The following is a 14,971-nucleotide window of genomic DNA, read 5'->3' on the forward strand; positions in this document are numbered from 1 at the left end:
GCTGAGTTGCATCCAAAGAACACCATACCTACTGTGAAGCATGGGGGTGGAAACATCATGCTTTGGGGCTGTTTTTCTGCAAAGGGACCAGGACGACTGATCCGTGTAAAGGAAAGAATGAATGGGGCCATGTATCGTGAGATTTTGAGTGAAAACCTCCTTCCATCAGCAAGGGCATTGAAGATTAAACGTGGCTGGGTCTTTCAGCATGACAATGATCCCAAACACACCGCCCGGGCAACGAAGGAGTGGCTTCGTAAGAAGCATTTCAAGGTCCTGGAGTGGCCTAGCCAGTCTTCAGATCTCAACCCCATAGAAAATCTTTGGAGGGAGTTGAAAGTCTGTGTTGCCCAGCAACAGCCCCAAAACATCACTGAGGAGATCTGCATGGAGGAATGGGCCAAAATACCAGCAACAGTGTGTGAAAACCTTGTGAAGACTTACAGAAAATGTTTGACCTCTGTCATTGCCAACAAAGTGTATGTAACAAAGTATTGAGATAAACTTTTGTTATTGACCAAATACTTATTTTCCACCATAATTTGCAAATAAATTCATTAAACATCCTACAATGTGATTTTCTGGATTTTTTTTCTCTAATTTTGTCTGTCATAGTTGAAGTGTACCTATGATGAAAATTACAGGCCTCTCTCATCTTTTTAAGTGGGAGAACTTGCACAATTGGTGGCTGACTATATACTTTTCTGCCCCACTGTATATCTGTTCCTGGTTCTACATTCTTTTAATGGGGCGTGCTTATTTAAGTTGGTGAGGAAGGCACTTTTAACGAATAACCAGGCATCCTCTACTGATGGAATGAGGTCAATATCCTTCCAGGATACCCAGGCCAGGTTGATTAGAAAGGCCTGCTAGGTGAAGTGTTTTAGGGAGCGTTTGACAGTGATGAGGGGTGGTCGTTTGACTGCAGACCCATTACGAACACAGGCAATGAGGCAGTGATCGCTGAGGTCCTCATTGAAGACAGCAGAGGTTTATTTGGAGGGCAGGTTGGTTAGGATGATATCTATGAGGTTGCTCGTGTTTACAGATTTGGGTTTGTACCTGGTAGGTTCATTGATTATTTGTGTGAAATTGAGAGCATCAAGCTTAGATTGTAGGATGGCCGGGTTGTTAAGCATGTCCCAGTTTAGGTCACCTAACAGCACGAGCTCTGAAGATAGATGGGGGGCAATCAATTCACATATGGTATCTAGGGCAACAGAGGAACAGAGGAGGAGTAGGGTAAGGGTACAGCTAAAGATTATAAGAACTGGCTGTCTAGTACGTTTGGAACAGAGAGTAGCAGGAGCAGGTTTGTGGGTGTGATTCAAGGCATAATGTACAGACAAAGGTATGCTAGGATGTGAATACAGTTGAGGTAAAACTATGCATTGAGTGACGATGAGAGAGATATTGAGATGGACAGATATGAAAAGTGGCTTGCCTCGTCAAAGTTTGCACGTATTACTGTATCCAGTATCCTCTGGCAGTGAGTTCTGTACATCATGATGAACGTTGACACCTGTAGGAAAATGCAGAGAACACTGAGTACACAGTGCATTCGGAAAGTATTCAGACCCCTTGACTTTTTCCACATTTTGTTACGTAACAACCTTATTCAAAAATGTATTAAATTGTTTTTTCCCTCATCAATCTACACAATATACCTCATAATTACAAAGCAAAAACAGGTTTTTTAGAAATGTTTGCAAATGTATAAACATTTTTTAAACTTTACTCAGTACTTTGTTGAAGCACTTTTGGCAGCGATTACAGCCTTAAGTCTTCTTAGGTATGATGCTACAGGCTTGGCACACCTGTATTTGGGGAGTTTCGCCCATTCTTTTCTACAGATTCTCTCAAGCTCTATCAGGTTGTATGGGGAGCATCAATGCACAGCTATTTTCAGGTTTATCCAGAGATGTTCAATCAGGTTCAAGTCTGGGCTCAGGCAGGGCCACTCAAGGACATTCAGAGACTTGTCCTGAAGCCACTCCTGTGTTGTCTTGGCTGTGTGCTTAGGGTCGTTTCCCTGTTGGAAGGTGAACCTTCGCCTCAGTCTGAGGTTCTGAACACTCTGGAGCAGATTTTCATCAAGGATCTCTCTGTACTTTTCTCCAGTCATCTTTCCCTTGATCCTGACTAGTATCCCAGTCCCTGCCGCTGAAACACATCCCCACAGCATGATGCTGCCACCACCATGCTTCACCGTAGGGATGGTGCCAAGTTTCCTCCAGACGTAACATTTGGCATTCAGGCCAAAGAGTTCAATCTTGGTTTCGTCACTCCAGACAGTTTTGTTTCTCATGGTCTGAGAGTGCTTTAGGTGCCTTTTGGCAAACTCTAAGCGGGCTTTCATGTGCCTTCCGCCTGGCCACTCTACCATAAAGGCCTGAGTGGTGGAGTGCTGCCGAGATGGTTGTCTTTCTGGAAGGTCCTCCCATCTCCCAGCTCTGTTAGAGTGACCATCGTGTTCTTCGTCACCTCCCTGACCAAGACTGATTGCTCAGTTTGGCCGGGGGGCCAGCTCTCAGAAGAGTCTTGCTGGTTTCAAATTTCTTCCATTTAAGAATGATGGAGGTCACTGTGTTCTTGGGGACCTTCAATGCCACAGAAATGTTTTGATACCCTTCCCCAGATCTGTGTCGGAGCTCTACGGACAATTCCTTTGAACCTCATGGCTTGTTGCTCTAACATGCATTGTCAACTGTGGGACCATATACAGACAGGTGTGTGCCTTTCCAAATCATGTCCAATCAATTTAATTTACCCCAGGAGGACTCCAATCAAGTTGTAGAAGCATCTCAAGGATGATCAATAGATACAGGATGCACCTGAGCTCAATTTCGAGACACATAGCAAAGGGTCTGAATACTTATGTAAATAAGGTATTTCTTTAAAAAATGTTGTCTAAATGTTTTTGCTTTGTCATTATGAGGTATTGTGTGTAGATTGAGGGGGGAAATTATTTAATCAATTTTAGAATAAGTCAGTAACGTAATAAAATGTGAAAAAGTCAAGAGGCTTGACTGCTTTCTTAATGTACTCTAAATGCATGGCAATAACGTGGTCCAAGTAGGTAACTCAATTCTACTTATCAAAGGGACATACTGTTTCTTAGTGACTTTCTTAGTGAATGACCAGGATACTGCTTCAGTTATGATATATTCTAATCGGGGAACTGGATTCAACTACAATATTTATACGGCAGCTAGTGTTTTCAAGTGATATAATACACAAAGGGATTGATACAAAAAACAAGACAATAAATCCCTTCCAAGAGCCTCAGCAGCAATAAATACCTGCAACAGGTCCCACGCAAAAACGATGTTACATAAAACCAGCTTTAGAGATCAGCAACTCACAAACCATTGAAAATGATGACCCCCTCTTTTAAAAGCAGGACAGCTAGAGCTTGTCCTTTGTCCCGCACTGGATCTTATTATCTCCCCACAAGATTAAGAGTTAGTGAGAAGCCAGAAACATATAAATCCTCAAGGTCCTTCTTCTCTTAACCCAGACTCAGTGAAGGTCCGGGGCAGATAAAAGGAGAGAGCCAGAGGGTGCGAGAGGGACGAAAGAGGAGGGGGTTGTGGGACGTTTTAGAGTCCTGTTTACCTTCTCTTCTGACAGACTGGCAGGCAGATTTAGGTCTTTGACATTTGGAAAGTCTGGCAGGAGCGTCCCCAGTTTGGAGCGTGGTGAATACGCCACTGTTTGCTTGGTGACCTCCTTCTTGCCAGTCTCGTTCACCCACGCCGCCCCCTTCTTGGAATACATCACATCGTAGTACTGGGAACTCTCCTTCACAGCGATGCCATAGTAGTGGTACCTTTAGGGAATAGTTGTTAGAGATGTGTTTAAATGGAAAATAAAGTTTTCACAGTCATCTTTTCTTGCTGTGGATTTATTTGACCAACATTTCCACTAAAGAGCCTTAATCTGGGTGTGAGGGTGTGGCAGGTCATCATAGGATTTGAGGGGTTGCATCCTCAAATAGTGAAGAGTACTGGCTTGAAGAATCCTTAAAAGCAGGCTCTCACTCTTCACTATCTCCATCCAACTATCATTCTCCGATACGGAGTATTTTTTCATTGAAAGGTTGAACTTTTAACTTTCATCATACAAAACAATGGTGTTTCTCTTGAATTAAAGAAAACAATATGAAAACCAATGTGCACAAAGAAGGACATGACAGCTCATGCATTGAGGAATTTTGATCATAAAAGTAGAAAACAACGTTGACTTACTTTGACTGTCCCCTGGTCCCCAGTCTTCTTGTGGTTAGTTGTGGAAACTGTTGTCTAATAATCTGTTAGAATCAGAGCATTTTGAAGTGTATCAATTATTTTTCCTCTGTGAGATTCTTCATGCTTTTTGATGTGTATATCCTCCATGTAAAGCACCTATTAAAAATGCATTATCACTCTTGACAGGATATCACACTGTAGATGTAAAGGAAGCGATACACTAAAAGGACAAAGCGGCTGAAGTAACAACCCCATCCAGAATTATTGATATTCTTGTACAGCTCAAAGAATGACAGGAAAATCCATATTGAACATATCAATGAATCAAGTGAAAGTATCTCAAATGTTTTGGGTTAGTATCTGTTTAATGAGGTCTGTTCTAGATGTGAAGAGCTGTGAAGTTCCCAGAGCCTTAACCCCAGGGAGGTCTGTATTGGAGAAAAAGGCTTTGGGAACCATATATTTTTTTTACAGGTTCAGGGGTATTATTTTTATATATATTAAAAACCTCTACAAAATCTCTCCCCTCCCCCTCTTTCTTTTTGTCCATGAGATTGGCTCCTTGGTTCAGCTCCTGGTGCAGAAACTTTAGCAAACAGTGGAGCTTTCCATTGTGTGGGGTGAAAAAAGAGGCCAAGCTGTGAAGTTTCTGTCAGGCCCCGCTTGATAAATGAGCAGACAGGGAGGCAGCCCAGGCCCTTGCTCGTTTTTTTGTCCCGAATCAATGAAGCCTTCCTAAAGGACACCCCACACTGCTCCAGCCACTGATCTAACATTCCGCAACATCTCACCCTTCCAGATTTCCTTTAATTACACATTAATCCAGGCCCCTTCTCTTTTTCAATATCCTCCGACAGGAGCTGGGGAGGGATGGGGTGGGGGAGTGGGATGAGGATGGGGCTGGGGGTCAGGGTCCGGGTGTTCGGGGTGGCAGGGAGTAGGTGGGTAAACGGGCGTCTCTGGGTTTCGGGAACAGAGGCGAGCATGTTTACTCTAGCTGGGTAATCAGTCCAGTGGTTTTCAGAGGAACCATCAGTGGGCTGTTCCGTTGGCTCTCAATAACTACAGTACTTTCGGAAAGTATTCAGACCCCTTGACTTTTTCCACATTTTGTTAGGGTAGGTTGTTATTATAAAATTCATTAAATGGTTTTTCCCCCCTCAACATCTACACACAATACCTAATAACAACAAAGCAAAACCAGGTTTTAAGAAATTGTTGCTAAATTATATATTTAAAAAAAACGGAAATATTACATTTACAAAAGTATTCAGACCCTTTACTCAGTACTTTGTTGAAGCACCTTTGGCATCGATTACAGCCTCGAGTCTTCTTGGGTATGACACTACAAGCTTGGCACACATGTGTGTATTTGGGGAGTTTCTCCCATTCTTCTCTGCAGATCCTCTCAAGCTCTGTCAGGGTGGATGGGGAGCATTGCTGCACAGCTATTTTCAGATCTCTCCAGAGATGTTTGATCGAGTTTAAGTCCGGGCTCTGGCAGGGCCACTCAGAGACTTGTCCTGAAGCCACTCCTGCGTTGTCTTGGCTGTGTGCTTAGGGTCGTTGTCCTGTTGGAAGGTTTCCTCCAGATGTGACGCTTGGCATACAGGCTAAAGAGTTCAATCTTGGTTTCATCATTTACATTTACATTTACATTTACATTTACATTTACATTTAAGTCATTTAGCAGACGCTCTTATCCACAAGATAATCTTGTTTCACATGTTCTGAGAGTCTTTAGGTTCCTTTAGGTTCCTTTTGGCAAACTCCAAGTGGGCTGTCATGTGCCTTTTACTAAGGAGTGGCTTCCATCTGGCCACTATACCATAAAGGCCTGATTGGTGGAGTGCTGCAGAGATGGCTGTCCTTCTGGAATGTTCTCCCATCTCCACAGAGGAACTCTGGTGCTCTGTCAGAGTGACCATCAGGTTCTTCTGTAGCTCAGTTGGTAGAGCATGGCGCTTGTAACGCCAGGATAGTGATCCCCGGGACCACCCATACATAGAATGTATGCACACATGACTGTAAGTCGCTTTGGATAAAAGCGTCTGCTAAATAGCATATATTATTATTTATTATATTACCTCCCTGACCAAGGCCCTTCTCCCGCGATTGCTCCGTTTGGCCAGGTGGCCAGCTCTAGGAAGAGTCTTGGTATTTCCAAACTTCTTCCATTTAAGAATGTTGGAAGCCACTGTGTTTTTGGGGACCTTCAATGCTGGAGACATTTTTTGGTACCCTTCCCCAGATCTGTGCCTCGACACAATCCTATCTCGGAGCTCTACGGACAATTCCTTTGACCTCATGGCTTGGTTTTTGCTCTGACATGCACTGTCAACTGTGGGACCTTATATACAGGTGTTTGCCTTTCCAAATCATGTCCAATCAATTGAATTTAGCACAGGTGAACTCCATTCAAGTTGTAGAAACATCTCAAGGATGACCAATGGAAACAGGATGTATCTGAGCTCAATATTCAGTCTCATAGCAAAAGGTCTGAAAACGTATGTAAATGTGGTATTTTAGTTTTTAGTTTTTAATAAATTAGCAACAATGTCTAAAAAACGTGTTTTTGTTTTGTCATTATGGGATATTGTGTGTAGATTTTTGAGGATTTTTATTTATTGAATCTATTTTAGAATAACACTGTAACGTAACAAAATTTGGAAAAAGTCAAGGGGTCTGAATACTTCCCGAAGGCACTGTACATGTCAATATTACTTTGCAAATATACCGTTACAAGCCATGAGACTGATTTGCATACACAATCAGTAAGCATGCTATTCAATGCTATTTATTTCCCCCTTCATGTTTTACTATTGTCTATGAAGAAGATAGTTCTGAAAAGGGTAACCTTCCTACGCAAGTATAGCCTACTGCACCAATGGGGCTATTTCACTTTCTCTTTCTGTGAAGTATTATGTTTACAACATTAGTTTGGGCTAAATCAAGCAGGCCCTCCCAAGTTTATTCTTAAACTGTTCAGTGACGGGTCAGAGTGCTGTGTCCTACCTTCCCAAAGCTGGCGGCGTTGACAGGCTGTGTGTCGTGCTTCTCACAGAAGTCCAGGTAGTGCATGTAGAGAGCACTGCGGGGGATACAAACCCCTTCTGCAATCTCATAGTTCTCCTCCAACCTGTAGGTGAAAAGCAGACCTGTCAGTCAATCCCCCCCGATTACCATGGACTTCTTACCGACCTCAAAGACATCTTTAGTCTGGCATCTACCGTATTTACCGGCATCCAAATAAAATGTTACCCAGTTTACTCTTCAGTCAAGGGAAGGTTATTTTCTAGTGGACCATATTAGATGAATAATTTAGGTTAGATTATTCATTATTCTAACCTAAATTAGGAGCTACTTTGCGAAATTACATGTGGATTCATTTTTTAACATCTGGGAAAGACGGAACTACAACCATCATTTCAAAGCATAATATATCTACTGTATAGCATAAATACTCTACTGTATAACATAATATATCCACTGTATAGCATAATATCTCTACTGTATAGAATAAATACTCTACTGTATAGCATAATATCTCTACTGTATAGCATAAATACTCTACTGTATAGCATAATATCTCTACTGTATAACATAATATATCTACTGTATAGCATAAATACTCTACTGTATAACATAATATATCCACTGTATAGCATAATATCTCTACTCTATAGAATAAATACTCTACTGTATAGCATAATATCTCTACTGTATAGCATAAATACTCTACTGTATAGCATAATATCTCTACTGTATAACATATCATCTCTACTGTATAGCATAAATACTCTACTGTATAGCATAACATCTCTACTGTATAACATATTACCTCTACTGTATAGCATAAATACTCTACTGTATAGCATAAATACTCTACTGTATAACATAATATCTCCACTGTATAGCATAATATCTATAGTGTATAGCATAATATTTCTACTGTATAGCATAATATCTCTACTGTATAACATAATATCTCTACTGTATAGCATAATATCTAGTGTATAGCATAAATAATCTACTGTATAGCATAATATCTCTACTGTATAGCATAAATACTCTACTGTATAGCATAATATCTCTACTGTATAGCATAAATACTTAACAAAACTAAGCATTAAAACATGCGTGAAGAGCTTCAAAGTGCTATAATACACTTATCGGTTGTGATCAATCACTCTTAGTAGCATACATGTAATACAATTCAGGATGATTAAAAAATGTTATTTTGAACTTCTCATGAACATAAAATGAACTGTGATGTCTGCTATTACTCATAGGTATCAAGAGGTTATGTACACCTGTATTTTAAGTGCAAAAGAAAGCAACAACTATTATTTTATCTGTCCTATTACAGAGAAGCGTTAAATAAGAACATTTCACAGGAATACTCAATATTATATCTCATGAACACCTCTCTCAAGCGATAAACCAAAACAAAAAGGACCATTTCAGGAGTGAGATGAAAACGGGAAATTCCCTCACTGCTGTTGAAATGTGATTGACTGTGTAATCCCTGGGGATTTACAACGCTCCTCTATATTCCCATAGACCAGGTATACCTATCTAAATAGGAATCTATGTGTATGACAACAACACTATGAACGTTTGAACATCTTGAAGAACAATCTGGCCTTATTGGCCATGTACTCTTATAATCTCCATCTGGCACAGCAAGAAGACTGGCCACCTCTCAGAGCCTGGTTCCTCTCTAGGTTTCTTCCTAGGGTTCTGCCTTTCTAGTGAGTTTTTCCTAGCCACCGTGCTTCTACCTACTTCTGCATTGCTTGCTGTTTGGGGTTTTAGGCTAGGTTTCTGTATGGCACCTTATGATATTTGCTGATGTAAAAAGGGCTTTATACATACATTTGATTGATTGATTGATTGATTGAACACTACACAAACCAACCCGCTTCAACTACAGTGGCCTGAAAATGCCTGATAAACACATATTCACCACCCTTCAAAAAATGACATCTCCAACAAACAGACCAATCAAGTGTTTTCACCATTGTGTTTTCACCAGAAGGAATGAAATATCAGGTACAGACAACAAATAATTAAATGAAGGAGAATGTCTTGACATAGCCAGCTTACTGTTTTAATTGTGTCTAATGAATACTATTCCCTTCTGATCATAAAAGGTGCAACTACACAGGTCTCTGGTCCTATGAATGCATGAAAATATTTATCTTTTTGTGAAAAAGCCATTATACTAATTAAACCATCCTTCCAGCCCAACAGCGGCATCCCTGTCATATTGTAAATGTAAACTGTAAGCACCCTTACAATGCTCACCAAAGCTGATAAATTGATAGTTCGCTTCTTAAAAGGTGCTGTTTGATGTTACAATTATGTCCTTCATCTTTACATGATTACATTTTATAGGCCACTACATGAGAAGACTGTATACTGTATATATCCTCAAACATATTTTTGCAAACAATATAAGAACAAAAGGGGAAAATGCACTTGTTAATTTGATCAACAAACAAAAAGCTAAATTGCAAATGCATCAAATAATACAAAATAAATGTGCAGAATAGTTCATGCGTGGAGAACATTGAATTAACATTACATCTCTAGAATTACAGCTTTAGGACAAAACAACATTATGCAAATCTGATTGGATTTTGCTGGACCAAGTTCCATACTTTCACCAAAAAGTAGATAATGAAATAAACAGGTCAGGAAAGAGGTGGATATACCAACACTTACCATTGTAGGGTAGCTGGTGTTGAATGTGGTTTAGATGCCCTGTTGTTTTCTTTCTCCTCATCTTTCACAGACAAAAAAAGGAATGTGTCAACTATTTTCAACCATCACACCTCTTCAATTTAGTACCTAGCCAGCGCAATATAAATTTTTTATAAATAACCAGTTGCTGTGAATAAAAATGATAAAATGTCAAATTAAATCTAAACTGATCAAGGCCAGACAAAAGGTTGATGCTTGATGCAGTACACAACTAAAAAAGTGATAGTTTCTCTCTTTATCCAACTATTCTACTCTGCAACAATCACCAATATTATGATTTTGATAATCAGTGAATTATCACGGACATTCGTTATTGACACGTTTTGTGAATAAATTTGTGTGCTTTATTTGAACAGATTCCAATCCTAAAAGTGCACTGACTTTTGCCATATTTTGCGCATCTTATTATTGCGCACCTTTTTATAGCAAATATCAATTTAATCAATAGCACTCTTAATTTAGCCCCATGACAATAGATTATTTCAAGAGATATTTATCCATTGCTTTATGAGTTGGAGTAATAAATAGAACATTAAAGCGTTATACAGTCACTGCTTACTTTCGTCATTGGACGTATTCCCCAGGGACGTGTGGCTGGAACACCGCTTGCTCTCGTTCTCGTTGAGGCATCTTTCAATCCAGCTCTCTAGAAAAAGGCAAGATGGCCCACAGGTCAGGGGAAAGCCTACAGAAATGTACAATTGTAGGTTTCTTTCAGTAGCCCACGTGAGGATTAATTATTTATTAATTTGCGCTATGGCCCATCAAAATGTGGCAACAATTGGGTGGTCAGATTTGTCCAATGTTTTGTTAGCCTACTCTATTGTCCCTAATCAATATCGGGCCTATTTCAAAATGTGGTTCACAAAAAAAGTTATCTCAATAAATCACAATCTAACAATCAGGTTTGTTTATCAAAAGTTTACTTTGCTTAAAGCTGCAGCTGCAACAGGTGGCCTTTTTATACCTTAATTTTAAGTCACATTTTGCCAAATGCAAAAAAAAGGCCAAAGACTCAGTCTAGCTCACGTCTAAACAGTGCACAACCAGTTGCATATCACTGCCTACACACACTCATTTGGTAACCTAATGTGACAGAGCAATTCGACTACAATCTATTGTTGGGGCCTAGCGCAGTTGTGCTTCTATTTGAAATGTTTTCACCAACACTGCAGGAATCATTCATTGTTCTTGAGGGGACTACAAGCGCGCACACTTGCCCAATTGAGTCCGCGCTCATTGCTAGAGCAGCCTCGCGACACAGAGGCCTTTGTCCCATTCTAATTTCTACTTAGAAATAGCTCAACTGGTGGCCTTTCTTGGGACAGAAACACTTCTAATATTTCTCGTAGTCCTGTAGATCCTGTTGCCCGCATGACAACAATCACCATAGTAGCAGTTGCCAGGTTGACTGTTGGCAAGGCAACCTGTTCCATCCCATCAGAAGGGGTTGGAGAAGAGGTCATGGAAATAGAAAAGTTAGAGACTCCGAACTAAAAGGATAAATGAACATTTGGTTGATGAGTGGCACGCGCGGTTACAATAAATAGCCTAAGACATGAGCTAGAATGGTTTATCTCATGAATAAAATCAAACGTGTAGGCTATGCCTAATTTATCTTTGATCTTTGCAATGCCCTCATATTCTATAGCCTTAGGCCAGGCATTCGTTTTTAATTGTAAGAACAGAACAGCATGATAAGGCTGCCTGACATTGTTTACAACGAGAACACGTGCTGTCATCAGGTCCATCAAGTTTAAAGGAATGATCAAATTAACAAACAAAAATAAACATTATTGTCATCATCATAATTATTTATAATAATATCACCATCATTACATCACATTACATTACATCATTACAATTAATACCAGTACATTATTAGGCTGCCGTGTAACTTATTTAAATGTATTGTGCACTAGACTCGCTGATACTTTAAAATGTTTTAAAATGTTCATCGATGAAGTTAGTCCACTGAGGTGAAAATAATTCTCCATTGTAGCACTGATCCTTGGGTTGTAATTGAATCATTTGCCATGAGCACAGATAAAGTAGAGCTCTAAATAATTGGATTAAATTCGATCAACGGGCTAAACGGATCTCTGATAATTTTATAGGCACACTCTTTCATGTTAACCAACTCCCCACCAGACAGCGAATTACCATAAACAGCAGGGGGAAAAACTCCCCGACGATTATAAAGTAAAGTAAATAAACGAGTCGAATAAAATTAAGGATGACGTTAGATTAAGAGCACAATTAGAAAAACGCATAGCTAAAGCCGCAACATTCATTCTAACAAATTATAGCCTACATCTGCATATTATGGCTGTTACTTATAATCGCCTTAATTTAAGAGCACACTTTTCAGAAGAAGGCTATTTCTGTTACTTTTGCGATACAATACGTTTACCATAAATATTTAGTTTTTGATATTACATCGAATTTACTTTAGGCTGCTTCTTGGGTCATGCCGTGCGACTTATCCTGCTGCGGGCGACTGGCCGCTTATTTCAGAAGCTGTTTACAAGAAGCAGGTGCATCACAGGCTACAAGCGCCTCGATGGCTTGGAAGATACTTTCCCCGAAGAAATGGAAAACTTTTAGGAATCCTGCTGTAAGTTGCTGAATGTAGTCTAATAGTTGACGTTTCATTCATGCTCCTTAATCAACGTTTAGGCACAAAATAAATGAAATGGCCTAATGTCATTCCATAATCAAACCACCCCTAAAACCTGCTTTTTGTTGGTATATATTTGTTATGAGTTAATGGCACAAAACCACAATTGATCTTTTGTTGATGTCTTAAAGAAACTAAAATCAAACACATGGCTCTAAACTGGCTGTTTAGAAAGTCACAAATTCCCAGGGGCCCAGTGGCTATAGTGATCCACAACAGAAAGTGGTTCCCCATGCATCCTGATAAGGCAAGTCTGCAGTGTTGCAGGACAGGATGACCAACCTGTGGAATCCATATCAGGCTCCTCCAGCAGCCCACAATGCATCCTCTTCCCATCAACGGCACACTGGCTCCTCCAAGAAAATGGCTCTGTGCACGTCTCCCCCTCCTCAGTAGGTTTCCTCTTGTCTAGCTCCGTGTCTCCGTGACCACTGCCTATCCGTGGCAGGAGATGGTGAGGCTCTGGGCTCTGCTGAGAGAGGGGTGGTGTTGGTGGTGAGGGGAGGTGGTGGTGGGGGGAAGGGGGGGGGGGGACTCCAGAAATCCAGCGGGGGGAAAGCCAGACCCGTCAAAATGTTTGCTGATGTTTCATGGGAAAGGGTCTGATTTTATAGGAGCCCTGATGGGGACATGTCATTGATAGGCTCAGAAGGCTGATGAATGGCCTCAAGTCAGATGGGGATGTGGCAAGGCTCACTGGAAGTCTTTTGTGGGGCTGCTTTGAATAAGAAAGGCTCCCTCCCCAAGAAAAAAAGAGGCTTAGATCTATGCAATCCTAGCACTGTGGCCTCCCCGTCTTCCATTATAGCATTTAATACGTTTTTATACCCCCCCCACCCTGGTCCTACACACACACACAAACCCACCGCCTCCTCCACCCCTCTTATTTAAAGTCCGAGATCCCATGAACACTTGTTGGCCCGTTTCTGAACTTTTTTGATGTCTGTCTTCCTCCATTGGCCATGGGAACTGCAACATGACCATTGGAGCAAGTTTTTAGGAAACTACTTACAGAGAGTGCTACTACTATATATCTTTTTTTCCACACATTCCAATCACTTTCTTATTTCAAAACACCCTTTTAACTATGATGCCTTTATAAAAAAAAATCACAATGTTGCCTAGTCTAAAATGGCACAAGTGCGAACTTTGTAGGGGGGGGGGGGTAATTTCCCCCATCTCCCCCTCTCCTTGAGGCAACCTTATTTTAGTGTGCCTCGGAGGAGAGCACTGGCCACAAAGGGAGGAAGTTGGGAGGGCTCTGATGGAGTGCCTGTGAGCTGGAGAAGGGAAAGCTGTGATTAGAATATGAATAGAACCACAGGAGAAGGGGGAGAGGGGGAGTGAGGAGAAAGGGGGATTATGGCTGAATTACTCCCCACCACACTGCTCTTCTTCAGAGTTGCCAGTGCACAGGCGTAGAGACACTGTCGATGTTGGTGCTCTTACCATGCGTCCAGGACAGTTGGGAAAGAACACGTGGTGTCCATGAGAGTACAGGTCATACATGAGACACTGACTGACATGCAGCACAACACTATACAGTGCATTCGGAATGTATTCAGACCCCTCAACTTTTTCCACACTTTGTTACATTACAGCCTTATTCTAAAATCAATTAATCTGCACACAATACCCCATAATGACAAAGCAAAACAGTTTTTGAAAGTTTTGCTAATTTACAAACAACCAAAATTATGGAAATATCTCATTTACATTATTATATTATGTAAATTATATATATTAAAGAAACATTACATTTACAAAAGTATTCAGACCCTTTACTCAGTACTTTGTTGAAGGACCTTTGGCAGCAATTACAGCCTTGAGTCTTCTTGGGTATGACGCTACAAGCTTGGCACTCCTGTTCTTGGGGAGTTTCTCCCATTCTTCTCTGTAGATCCTCTCAAGCTCTGTCCGTTTGGAAGGGGAGCGTCGTTAGACAGTTACTTTCAGGTCTCTCCAGAGATGTTCAATCGGGTTCAAGTCCGGGCTCTGGCTGGGCCACTCAAGGAGACTTGTCCTGAAGCCACTCCTGGTTTGTCTTGGCTGTGTACTTAGGGTCATTGTTCTGTTGGAAGGGGGCCCTGAGCTGTCTGGAGCAGGTTTTCATCAAGGGTCTCTGCACTTTGCTCCGTTCATCTTTCTCTCAATCCTGACTAGTCTCACAGTCCCTGTCACTGAAAAACATCCCCACAAAGAAAGACACGTATGACTCTAACCCAGTAATTTGTCACATTATTAGGATCTGGAAACAGATGAGGTATTTTCT

At 40.9% G+C, this 14,971-nt stretch overlaps 1 protein-coding gene across 1 annotated transcript in view; it reads right to left on the minus strand.

Annotated features, from left to right (window-relative positions):
• The window catches only part of LOC123992865 (transcription factor RFX4), a 30,156-nt gene extending 16,963 nt beyond the window's left edge, over positions 1 to 13,193 (minus strand). The window contains exons 1-7 of the mRNA XM_046294440.1: positions 12,982 to 13,193; positions 10,579 to 10,665; positions 9,981 to 10,041; positions 7,266 to 7,389; positions 4,251 to 4,312; positions 3,619 to 3,832; positions 1,445 to 1,522 (exon numbers count right to left, since the gene is read on the minus strand). Coding sequence (XP_046150396.1) covers positions 1,445 to 1,522; positions 3,619 to 3,832; positions 4,251 to 4,312; positions 7,266 to 7,389; positions 9,981 to 10,041; positions 10,579 to 10,665; positions 12,982 to 13,024 — 669 coding nt within the window. The 5' untranslated portion in view covers positions 13,025 to 13,193. The remainder of the gene's footprint in view (positions 1 to 1,444; positions 1,523 to 3,618; positions 3,833 to 4,250; positions 4,313 to 7,265; positions 7,390 to 9,980; positions 10,042 to 10,578; positions 10,666 to 12,981) is intronic.
• Positions 13,194 to 14,971: the final 1,778 nt, after the last annotated feature.

Source organism: Oncorhynchus gorbuscha, linkage group LG02, assembly GCF_021184085.1.
Source record: "Oncorhynchus gorbuscha isolate QuinsamMale2020 ecotype Even-year linkage group LG02, OgorEven_v1.0, whole genome shotgun sequence".
Classification (NCBI taxonomy): Eukaryota; Metazoa; Chordata; class Actinopteri; order Salmoniformes; family Salmonidae; genus Oncorhynchus; species Oncorhynchus gorbuscha.